The sequence below is a fragment of the Panthera leo genome, chromosome A2, assembly GCF_018350215.1.
Source record: "Panthera leo isolate Ple1 chromosome A2, P.leo_Ple1_pat1.1, whole genome shotgun sequence".
Taxonomy (NCBI): domain Eukaryota; kingdom Metazoa; phylum Chordata; class Mammalia; order Carnivora; family Felidae; genus Panthera; species Panthera leo.
The window spans coordinates 117,415,194-117,427,570 of NC_056680.1; the positions used below are offsets into that span (position 1 = coordinate 117,415,194).

A 12,377-nucleotide genomic window follows, 5' to 3' on the forward strand; every position below is an offset into this window, starting at 1 on the left:
ATTAGTGTCAATGTCACACATTTCTGTGTTGGGACAGAGCTGATAAAGTTGCTTCCAGATATTAGATTTATACGTATTGTACCCACGATAAGATTACAATTCTTTTAGGGAAAGGGGTAATGCTTCTCCACTGCTTACAGCATCTAGGTTCTTCTAGAAAGCTAACACTCAAAGTAACTGTATCTGAGGTCTGACTGATACTTTCTGGACTACCTTTGACCTGCAGCCAGGGAGCATACTTCTTCCCCAAGGAATGATTCCAGCAGATCAACTGTGAAGATGTTTTAGGACAAAGCAGCCTCTTGATGTTATTAGAAAAGGGACACAGACAGCACCCACCTTTCCCCCTAAAAGTCCCCCATGAAATTATTTTTGTTTGTTTTTAAAGAATAGAACCTCGGGGCACCTGGGTGGCTCAGTTAGTTAAGTGGCCAACTCTTGATTTCAGCTCAGGTTATGATCTCACAGTTCGTGGGCTTGAGACCGGCATCAGGCTCTAGGCTGGCAGCGCAGAGCCTCAGGGGGTCCTCTCTCTCCCTCTCTCTCTGCCCCTCCCCTGCTTGTGTGCGTGCTCACTCTCTCTCAAAATAAGTTTTTAAAATCATAAAAATTAAAAAACTTTTAAAAAAGAATAAAACCTTAATAGCACTGGTAGTCAAGAAACAGTATCTTCGGTGCATCAAAAATGTTGAGTAATTCCTAGCAACTGAAAGGCAGATGAGACAAGAGTAAGGGAGTCACGGTAGAGGAACCAGAGTCCTGGAGGATGCTAAGGAGAGTAAGTGCTAGCTCTGCAAAGGAGCCGCAGAAATGCTACAAGCTGCATTATGGGATGGTGAAGAGGGCCACTCGGATGGTGAAGAGGGCCACTCGTTAAAGAACTGTAATCAAAGCAGGTAGAACCACCAGGTCTGTCCTCAAAAGCAGCCAGCAATTAAGGCATTTGCATCCAGACTCTGAACTCCACCCTCTAAACAAAGCACACCAGCTCCGGAGGAAGGTTCCTGGGAAGGGTACTGGAGCTGAGTGAGCAGAGCTTCAGACAGTTCCAGACTGTCCACACCCCAACACTAAAAAAGAATGGAAGGGTTAAAAGCCCGTCACTAGGAATTAAAGAAAAGCATTCCACTTTCCCCTGAGAACGTCCTCCTTATTTTGACAACTGTGGGAATCCGGGTCTGCCCGTCTGCTCCTAAGAGCCTTGCAGCAAGCTGCCTAGAGTCAAGCCTTGCCCACCTTACTTACAACCTCCCATTCAAAAGAGGGGTGCCTGGGTGGCTCAGTCGGTTAAGCGAACGACTTCGGCTCAGGTTATGATCTCTCAGTTTGTGTGCTCGAACCCCACGCCAGGCTCTGTGCTAACAGCTCAGAGCCTGGAGCCTGCTTTGGATTCTGTGTTTCCCTCTCTCTCTTCTCCTCCCTGGCGCTCTCTCTCTCTCTCTCTCTCTCTCAAAAATAAATAAACATTAAAAAAAGAAAAGAAAAGAAAAGAAAAAAAAAGAAAAGAAAAGAAAAAGAAAAGAAAAGCCTTGCAGGATAATAGACATGCAAAAGCAAAGAAGCCCCACACAAGCTACCTACACTATCTGACTGGGTCCTTCACTCATAAACATGAATCAATAACCAAGGATCTCAGACATTTGAGAAAAAGCATTAGCAGGAAGGAAAAGGACCAACGTTTAAAACCTAACTCGTAGACAAAGCGCAGTCAACTCACAGAGTCAAATATAAATGCTATGGATTTTAACAATGCAAAAATAATTTCATTATGAAAATTAGAATTGAAGAGCGAGAAGGGAGATGGCAGAAAGGCTAGGTGCTCAAGTTTCCTCATATTTTATAACAAAGAGTCAATAGGCACTGTCTGAGGTTGGCACTTTACAAAGTAAGAACATCATTAAGTCAAAAGCAAACACAACAAGAAGTAGGAGAAGAGGTTTGAGGAATCACCCATCATAAAGGGAGTCAAGAGATACTGTTTAAGGTTGATCAAGTGAGTATACTTCTATATTATACTACAGAAGTAGAGTATCCAGAGTTATTAAGGTAACCACAGAAGAAACTGTAACAAGTAACTAGCTACCTCTAGAGAACAGACAGGTCAGGGAGGGGTGAATAAGAAGGCTTTCACTCTTATTGAATATCCTTCTGCTCTTTTTCAATCATATGCATGTCTCTCGTGATTAGAAAACTAGTCTCATTCTGTTTTTTTTTTTTAATATTTACTTATTTTTTAAGAGAAAGAGAGAGAGAACATACAAGCAGGGAAGGGGCAGAGAGAGAGAGGGAGACACAAAGCAGGTTCCAGGCTCTGAGCTGTCAGCACAGAGCCCGATGCAGGGCTGGAACTCACGAGCTGTGAGATCATGACCTGAGCCAAAGTTGGACGCTTAACTGACTGAGCTACCCCGGTGCTCCAAACTAGTCTAATTCTTTAAGCAGCATGGCATAGAAGGCCCAAAGAAGTTGAAGTTTGCTACTTATGAGTTAGTTGGATGTTCTGGTCAAGAGACCTAAAACTTACTAGTCTCAGTTTCTACAATAGGGACAATGTCTCCCTCATAGTGTCGTTCTGAGCCAATTAAAGAAGTAATGTACATGAAAGAATCTAGTTCAGAGCCAGACTAATTTCTCAGTAAATACTAACTCATTCCTTCCTTGAAGATGCTGCCCCAGCTACCAGCACAACCACCTTTAAGGTATTGTTTCAGAGGAAGGCAGCTCCCTTTGGAATCCTGTGAAGGCAAGCATGGCTTCCTCTAAAATCCAATTGATCAGTCCACTGACTTTTTTTGTTGTTTAAGATTTTGTTTTTAACTAATCTCTTCGTCCATTGTGGGGCTCGAACTTACAGCCCTAAGATCAAGAGTCACATGCTCTATCCACTCAGTCAGCCAGGCACCCCGTCAGTCCACTGTCTTAAAGAATTTTGCTTCTCAATTTCAAAACTCTAAATACACCGTTTAGTTCAGGTTACAAACAGGAGACACAACTGAAAGCAGGAAGCCCCATATTGCAACTTCTCCGAATTCAAAGACTGCAGGCCAAATCCACATACACACGACAAGAAAGAAAAGCCTGTTATGCAACTAAGTCTTAAGAGATACGGTGCTCTGCAGCAGCCAAAAACATCTTTACCACTGGCCTGGTGCTGACACCTAAAGATCTGTGAGTGGGGCTCAAACTTCCTCGGGTTAAGGCATTGTCCCTAGGAACACGCAGTTACTGATGAAAACCTGATTTTCGGACTTCTGCTCCAAACGTTTTCAGCATCTTTTCCCACTTTCTCTCCAGCAAACTTCAGGAACCATACAAAACTCACTTGAATAAAAGGCCCTCCCCTCCACAATCCACTCCACAACCTCTCAGAATATAGGCATAAAGTTTATGCTTTGGTTTATTCAATATGATGTCAAGATATAGGACTGACTTAGTCAACAAATTAGAGAGGAAAAACAATGAAACCAGCTTTTTGCTTAGGTACTGACCAAATCAATTGAACAGTGTAACACACATTAGTTAACTGTTTTTGGAATCTGCCTTACTAGAAACTTAGCTTGCTAATTACCACCTTATTTTAGGTGACTGTCTTCTCCTTCCATCCAGATTACATATATCTTGAAAACAGAAATGCTGTCTTATTTATCTTTGAATTTCCCATTGCCCTGTCCAGGTATCTTGCACCCTTCTTCATATACTGTGTAAATACCTGCTAATTTGCTGTATTAAAGGTGTGTCACTTTTGATTATGTTGAGTCTTCCTACCTTCCCAATCTTTCTGATCTAGTCCACTTTGTTATAGTCTTATTGGCCCATTTTATTTTGATGTATTTTCCCATTCCCTGGCATAAAACTTAGAAAGATGATTGTGTTTTTATTTACTTAGATATACCTTTGTATCATGAAAATATTTCACATCTGTGCACTTTATATTTGCAATCACACAATAAATATCCTGAGTCTTAAATGTTTTTCTACTTTTTATCATTTCCCCAAACTATAATCCCTCACTTCTACCAAAGTACTTGAAACTATGCTATATACATTACAAAAGAACTAAAGTAATCACCTTTCTTATTTTCCCATAACACACACAAGCTAGCAACTGGCATACTAAAATAACAAAAAAGTAAAAAACAAACAAAAAAACTCAAGTGCAACGGTAATGTACATTATATACACAAAGATATATGCAAATTGCAAAACTAGTCTAAATTCTCAGAATAAAATTTAAAATCATGAATTTAAGTAACAAAAATCACATGATACTGGGGCATCTGGGTGGCTCAGTCAGTTAAGCATCCAACTCTTGGTTTCGGCTCAGGTCATGATCTCACAGTTTCATGGGTTCGAGCCCTGCCTCAGGCTCTGCACAGACACTTCAGAGCCTGCTTGGGATTCTCTCACCTCTCTCTCTCTCTCTCTCTCTCTCTCTCTCTCTCTGTCTCTCTCTCTTCCCTTCCCCTGCTAGCACTCTGCCTCTCTCAAACTAAATAAAGAAACTTTAAATTTTTAAAAAAAAATCACATGATACTATGGTACAAAAACTCTTCCTCTTAATGGTAAGGTATTGAAAGAAACATTCTGAGGGGTGGCTGGTTGGCTCAGTCAGTAGAGCATATATGACTTTGGATCTCGGGGGTGTGAGTTTGAGCCCCATGTTGGGTGTAGAGATTACTCCAAAATAAAATGTTTTTAAAAAGGTGGGGAAAGAACCTTTTTTCCCTGGTTTTAAACATTGTTTCATATTCTACTGGAACCCAGAGAGAAGTAAAGCATCATACTGCTTGCTTTTACAAGAACAGATTAGTGCTAAACCTAATTTTACACAAAACGATATCTCCCTCAAAAGTTTGGTGCGCAATGTATATAAATTCACACATTAAATTTAGTGTGTGTGCACATAGATGGATTTATATCTAAGCTTGTTTTAGATGCATTGTGAGAGCTCATTATTTCCAGGCATCCCAGAGATAATCTTTTTTAAAAGCAATCTTTTGGAATAAGTGATTTATATGTTTTATAAATCCCAATTTTCATACATTAGATTTTCTTAAAGGAAAGTATACCAAAAAAGAAAAAAAAATCATTCTTTACTCTTATGAATTATGATCAAGACAGGCTTAGCCTTTTTTCTTAATCCCCAAGCTTTAAAAAACAGTTCCATTCCTAAACCAAGATTTTTTTTCATATAAACCTATGTCCTTGCAATGCAAGGATCTCCACGGTTTTCAGTAACCTATGTTGCTTGGGAATTTTTAGTTAGGAAGATACCAGGACAATAGATGACTGTTTTATACCTTTAGCTTCATTTTAGCCTTCCTATATTCACACCCTAGAGGTTCCAGAATCTTATCCACAAAGTGATTATGGTCTAGGACTGAATCAGATTTGTAACAAATGTCCACTGGGATTCTTCGACCTATCATCGATGGGCACAGCCGATATATGTCTTCTAGCTCATCGAATCCTTTCACCTTACCTCAGGGACTTTCCACAATGCTACATGGTTAGAAGCCTTCTTTCACAGATGACGAAAATGAATGAAAAATGACTTGAGAATAGAAAAATGGAAACCCAAGTCATTGCACAGTGTCTAAAGGCTACCCTGCATCTCCCACCTTAGTGCCCAAGAAAGCATCGTAATGCGTACAATGAGGAATCTTCTTCTTTAAGGTTTTGAGTTTCATTTTCTCCAATTTTATCTGATTATTGACATGCCCCATTTATATTAACACTTTTGTATATCTAGCCACACAATAGCATAAAACTTCTAACAGCAATCTAGCTTAGAAACCATTATGATTGTTTTAGTTTTCCAGGAAAAAAAAAAGGCACAAAGTTAATAAAATGAAATTTCTAGTAAGTGTGCTTTTTTTTTAATAAATATTACCACATCAAAATGAAACTAACAGCAGTCATGCAATCGTGTATAAATAAAATACAGACTCTTACTGTTTTTCTTAAAAGGTAATTGAGCATGTCACTTTCTCCTTTTTTGCTATTGTCTTAAAATGTATTTCCTCTCAAAAAAATAAAAGTAAAAGTGCTTCCAAAGCGAGAGAAGAAAAAATTACAACCTACAATATTTTTATGCTACAAGCTATACAAAAATCTGTCACCATCTATGTTACAATTCTAGTCATCAATAAGATACTTTTTTTCGATGCACCACTCAAAAATCAATTATATCAACTCTTTTGTATAGAGAAGCAGCACACCTTTCAGGCAACTAGTATTAATGAGTAGACATGACTATAGAATCTCCATCTGTTTCTCTGACAAAGCTGTGGCTACTCTAGTCTCTCATTGAAATTCCATTAATCTGGTGTACCAAGGTCCAATGCGAAAATCAAAACTCCATCTAACCCTTTATCAGCTCACAATAACCTACAAGTGAACTCTGCCTGTTAGCATGCAGCAAGTTATGATTTTGCTATCAATCAGGCAGTTGGCCAATAAAAAAAAAAAAAAAAAGAAAGAAAGAAAAAAAAGGCAGGCTGGAAACAGTGTGTCTGGCAGGGTTTGAAGACTTTGTTTTTGTTTTCTGTTTTCATCCCCTTTCAATTTCTATAGGGTGTCTGGACCTTGTGAGATTATGCATTATTCTCCTTGGCTGTGATTTAATTGCTACCAGCAATCAAGTCGAAGCATCACTGAAGTGTGCTTGAATTTCATTAGAAGATATAACTTATGCTACTTTCCTACAGTACCTAATAAACCATAAAGAAACCAAAACACATATGGCTTGAGGGAATAACTGGAAAATTAGGTAGCCATTTGGGAACTGAGTGAACTTTTGAACCAGAGTAACAGAGAAAAAGAAATATGAAAGGAAAAGACAGACTTAGAATGCACACAAAGATGTGCAGGTTTGACCTTTACAGTACCTTGAAAATTACATTAGCATTATGAAAAATACATATCATGTTTAGAGTTTATAATCCATCAAACTTCAGATACTTTGTTAGTGCCTACCATAAGGTAAAAGTCAAAAGGACAAAACAACAATCTGATTTGACAAAAGGCCTTTTGGTGACCTGTGCTAATTTAGTTATACTTATTGTTAAATGCATTATCTTTTTATAATTAATATATCATTAGACCGAGGTCCCATAATGAAGAAAAATTTATTCGGCAAGGAAAAGAGAACACACATACCAAATCTATGTTGAAGGCAGAGAAACTGACATGACTAGATGATATTTCAGAGTAGAAATTAAAAGTCCAAGTGGTAGTTTTTAAATTACAATATTCTTAGAAGAAAATATAAAACTACCATATATGGTGTTTTTATATACCAAAAATGAATAATACTAAAAGTTAAACATTCAATCTGCTTAAGAACTGCTTATATCAACACTAATGAAAATGCACCAATATTTGACAAAAAGTTAATGATATACATAATAATGTTATTAAATAATATTCAAATTTTGATAATTTAATCTTTTAACAGTAAGTCTTTTTCATGTTATTAATGTATTTCCCATATATTTGGTTATGAAAAGAAACATATGATAAATTATTTACTCATAATAAAGAAAATATAATAATTATGTAAATGCATTATAGTTTAATAACAATTCACTTTTCTAACAAAACACTGGCTCTCATAGATATTTAATTGTTGGATTTCTTAGGTTACAATTTTTTTAAGAAGCACATAATGCTCCCTTGTACTTCAAAATATTTATGCTATTTTTTTAAAACTCTGAGCATATATATTCTATGAACATTTTGTGTATATATATTCTCTCGAGTAGAAATACTCTGTCTCTGTATACATATACATATACACACTCATTTCTATCTACCAACACTTAACAGAAGCAAAACAAATCATTGTCACATGTCTGAAAAATAGTTCAATTCAAATAATAATTCATTGTTTTGCCTGAAAATATTATTTCATCAATTATAAAACATTTTCTAGTAGAAATGCTTTTGAAGATCAGGTTAGGAAGGGTAATGCTCTGTTTCAGATAATAAGTGTGACTCAAGAGAAACATGCATCTTTTTCAAAAATAGGGACTATAAGAGAAAAAAATACCTTCCTTTAAAAATAGAAATTAAATTTTTGCCAAAATGTAAAATTCAACATAAAATGGATATGATTATTATTGCTACACATTGTGCAAAGTTCTGAATATGAAAAAAAAAAGATTGTGTTGTTCTGAATCAGTGGTTAGAATGTTTATCACTTATGCATGTACTTGACTTATCCCTGTTCTGCAATAGACATAATTTTATACCTCATAAAAGCAATTTATGTTTCCAAAGGGAATAATCTGGATAACATAAAATGTGGAGTGCTCTGTTGCAGGAAGCATATTTTCATTCAGCAATTGTATTTAGAGATGGAACTGCACAGTTTGATCATCATCCAGTGGCAGAAGGCATTATTCATTTCTGTGTCTATGTGAAACTTTGAGTGCCATGAATTAATATGCATGGCTAATTTATCGATACACATTCTTAATTTATAACTATATATCACCCTTATAAGATCTCTACAATACAGACGTACTCAATTGGCTGTAACAGAGAAAGCACATGCTATACTAAAAGGAAGTTTCATAACTTTGGTGAGTTTTAACAAAATTACTAAGAGATAATCAACTTTATTACTAATTCAATTAATGCAAAACATCATAATAGTGCTCCATAACGTGGGAGATTTTAGGTGACAATCAGAAAAATGAAAATGTGCATTAAGAGAAGCATTTGATGAAAACCTGTCTTAATGTGAGAAAGCAATGTAGGAATAATTAATTTAATATTTTATGAACTCGTTTTATATGAAGTTTTCAAAAAAAAAGACCAAAAACCTTTTTCATTATTTATAAAATAAATAATACAAAAAGCCATTAAGCAGCACAATGAAATTAAGCAAGAATCTGATAATATTAAATTAACCAACAAACTTACTAATAATATTCATACAATGATGTAAACACTCTCTTAAAAATTCTAGTGAAGGAAATTTCTTAGGAAAAGAAGGAACTACATACTTAGGAAAACCACTAGAGAGAGCTCTTCTGTTCCTTAAAAGGTTCCGGTAAAGGTAAGTTAACAGAAGCCTCTGCATTTCTGTGCTTTCTGACAAGACCATCACCTCTGCACATTGCATTGTCTTGTGGTGGAAGGTCAAGAGGTACATTCGATGGAAAAATATCACATACCTTCAGAATGGGCTTCGTCATCTTTATCATATCTTTCTGAGGCTAACGAAATAGTGTCTGAGGGTCCAGCAAAAGGGTCATCATATTCTTCCCCATCTTCTGCATCACCTATAGAAGAATTAGAGAAAAGTCTTTTACAAATTAGCCACCTTAAGAAATGTTACTGTGTCAAAGGAGGTAAATTTTTCTATTAAACCTAGTCACTGTCATGAAAAAACAAAGTAAAAAACCAGGTCCTATTTTAACGTATATCGCTGTAATTTAGATCAAGTACGAGTTTTTGAAAGTCAGCATACAACTGCTTATATCTGGGACAAAAGGATACCAGTTCCAAAATGATGGTGGTCTCTACAAAGATGCATACAAAAAAGTAGAAGCAGGGTAAAACAGAGTGTGTATCCAAAACAAACAAAAGAAGAAACAGAACCAAAATAATGATAATAAACAAACAACAACAACAAAAGGGAAAGCACAACAGAAAGAATAATTCAAATTAATTTTATTTACCTACTCAATAATTTGAAAAATTATGATGAGAAATTGATAACTCAAAGCCAGATGAACATTTTATCTTTTCATGAAAAATCACAGGGTTACATTAGAGTAGATTAAAAATGCTCAGTTCCATTTTCAAGAGCAGGAATCCTTTATGGGAAAAACTACTTTAAAACTCATATAACCCTTGTAAGTTCACACAGAGTGATTTACAATTTGACACCTTCAATTCTCATTCAGTGATATATTACCATTTTTTTTTTTTTAATGTTCTAGCCATTTTCTATGTGATTTCCAAACCCTAGGTGGATTGGTTGGCTTGAAGTCATTGAATCCCCACAATAAAATCTTGTGGTTTGGGTTTTTTCCACATACTCATTTAGAATTTTTTTTTTTTAAAGAGTGTATCAGATCTTTGCTAGCCTGGTTACATAGTTACATATAAGCACTCATTTTTCACCCATATTCAACCACATCCAAAGAAAAGTCAACAAAGTTAAAAAAAAAAAAAAAGTAGACTTACTACCTATCAATTATCTGTTAACAACTCAAGAGAAAACCAGCCACCTCAAGGATTACCCAAAAAGCATGATGAAAATCTCCATGGGAATCCTAGAGGACCTACATACAGTATTCCTCTTAGAACATAGTCGCTAAGCAGATCCAGATTAAAGAGCTACGAGTCTCCCCCCAAAAATATCTGTATCCTCTGATACCCAGTTAATGGGTAGCACCCTATTTTTCACCATATCTTTGGTAGAGGAACTAGCAGCCCTTTTCAACATACTGTCAAAGTAATTTTTAAAAAATCAATGTTCCTATTTCTCTATAATTTTGGCATTTCGCCGGCATTCATCATCCTTATCCTGAAAAAGCTCTCTCCCATCAGGCGCTAAGAACAGAATGGAGACTATCCTACAGGTTTTGGTGATTCCACCCCAGGCGCACCGTATGATGATGTTCCTTCCCCAAATAAAATTCCAAGGAACACGTGTAAATGCTATTCTTTCTTTAGATCTTAATTTCTTTTTCTTTCAAAATGTTCAAAGTACTTTTCAGAACATTCAATGATCCCTTATTTCTCTTACGGAAAGAAGAGTGCTCTGATTTCAAATATGAGGGAAGATGGAACCCAATAAAATGCTAGTAAAGATATGTTTGGACATGGAATGACAGCTCACGGAACATAAAGTAGTAAAGATCACAAAATTCTCAATTGCTGTTAGTTGCTGGAGTATCCTTACATTCTTCATAAAGTAAGAACTGTTATGGTGTGAGTTTTCTAATGATATTTCCTATCATGAACTATAAAATAAATCTTGCTGTGTACAAAATAGTTTCAGGATACCTCAAATACATTACTACCCTAACTTGTACGTAGCTTATTACACTATTATGAATATAAAAATACAAGATTAAAACCAATAAACACATGGAAGTGATTTTGAAAAAGATTCAGATGCTCAGGCTTAAATCTATTAAACTCTGTGTGGAAATACACAGAAAAAAATTAAAAGTTAAAAAGCTTTGAAAATCAAGATTTTTAAAATAATATCCATTTTATGCTTTTATGTGTATATCCATGAATATACACATACACACATGCACACACACACACACACATACACACACACACACACACACACACATATATATATACCCAGCAATGTAAAACTGTATATATATATATATATGTATATATATATATATACATATATATATATATATATATACATATACACACACACACACACACACACACAGCAAAAAGATCATTAAAGCTATAAATTAAATAATACTTAATATGAGTTCAGAACATTTATACACATTGGTTCCTAACATGCTAAAGACTTCTGTGGTTTTTGTTTTAAAATAAAAACGTTTTGTAGTCTATATTAACATGAAATTGTCTTCAGCTTACCCGTTCCAAGGACTGCAGCTCATTTCAAATGTTTTTTGTAATCAATGTGATGATTTATATTTATCTAAGACAAAATAAGTTAAATATTGCTACTGGCTTCATTTCTACCTCCCCCCCCTTCCCCCCTTTTTAAGCTCCCTTGAATTAACCCAGAAAGTTAAAAAAAAAAAAATCTCTGTGGTTATTCCCTTTTCAACCTGCATTAAGTTGAAAGGACACATCATCTTTCAAAATGGTCTTCTTCATTTTACTGTTGTTCCAGTCATGATCCATCCCTTTTCCTTCTTCCTAATTGATTTTTTTTTTTTCCCAACCCAATAAAGAGCTGTATTACAAGGACCTGTAATTGAACACAGGGGTCGCTGTTGAGTAGTGCAAAGCTTTTTTGTTTTCTCTCCAGGGGCTGAGTATTTGCCGCTATACCTGCAAAGTCTTCTATAAATTAAAAGGTAAATGTTCAACTTGTGTTTATGTAATAGAAAACTGAACTCCAAAGCAACAATGGGCATCAGGTAAACGTATCCAATACAATTTACAGACATAATTGAAAGCATTACAGCCTAATCAGACATCTAAAAGAAAAGCAGGCTCAAATGAAATGTCTACAGAATCATTAGATGGTAGCCATTCTATTACAATCACACATAATGTCAGTGGTGCCTTGAGCCTGTGCCAATGACAACAGCATAAATTTTGCATCTCATTTCTGTGGTCATAAAATTAATGATCAGTTTAAAAATACTTCTTTGTAAAAGTTATTGCGCAAAGAAGAGACA

General features: G+C 35.5%; 1 protein-coding gene across 4 annotated transcripts in view; it reads right to left on the reverse strand.

Annotated features, from left to right (window-relative positions):
• Window positions 1–12,377, reverse strand: part of SKAP2 (src kinase associated phosphoprotein 2) — a 198,021-nt gene that overhangs the window by 169,512 nt on the left and 16,132 nt on the right. For all 4 annotated transcript variants that reach the window (XR_006197434.1, XM_042920704.1, XM_042920698.1 and 1 more), the window contains exon 4: window positions 9,186–9,293. Coding sequence is in view for 3 of the 4 variants with exons in the window: in XM_042920704.1 (XP_042776638.1) it covers window positions 9,186–9,293 (108 nt within the window). In the remaining variant the exon portion in view is untranslated. The remainder of the gene's footprint in view (window positions 1–9,185; window positions 9,294–12,377) is intronic.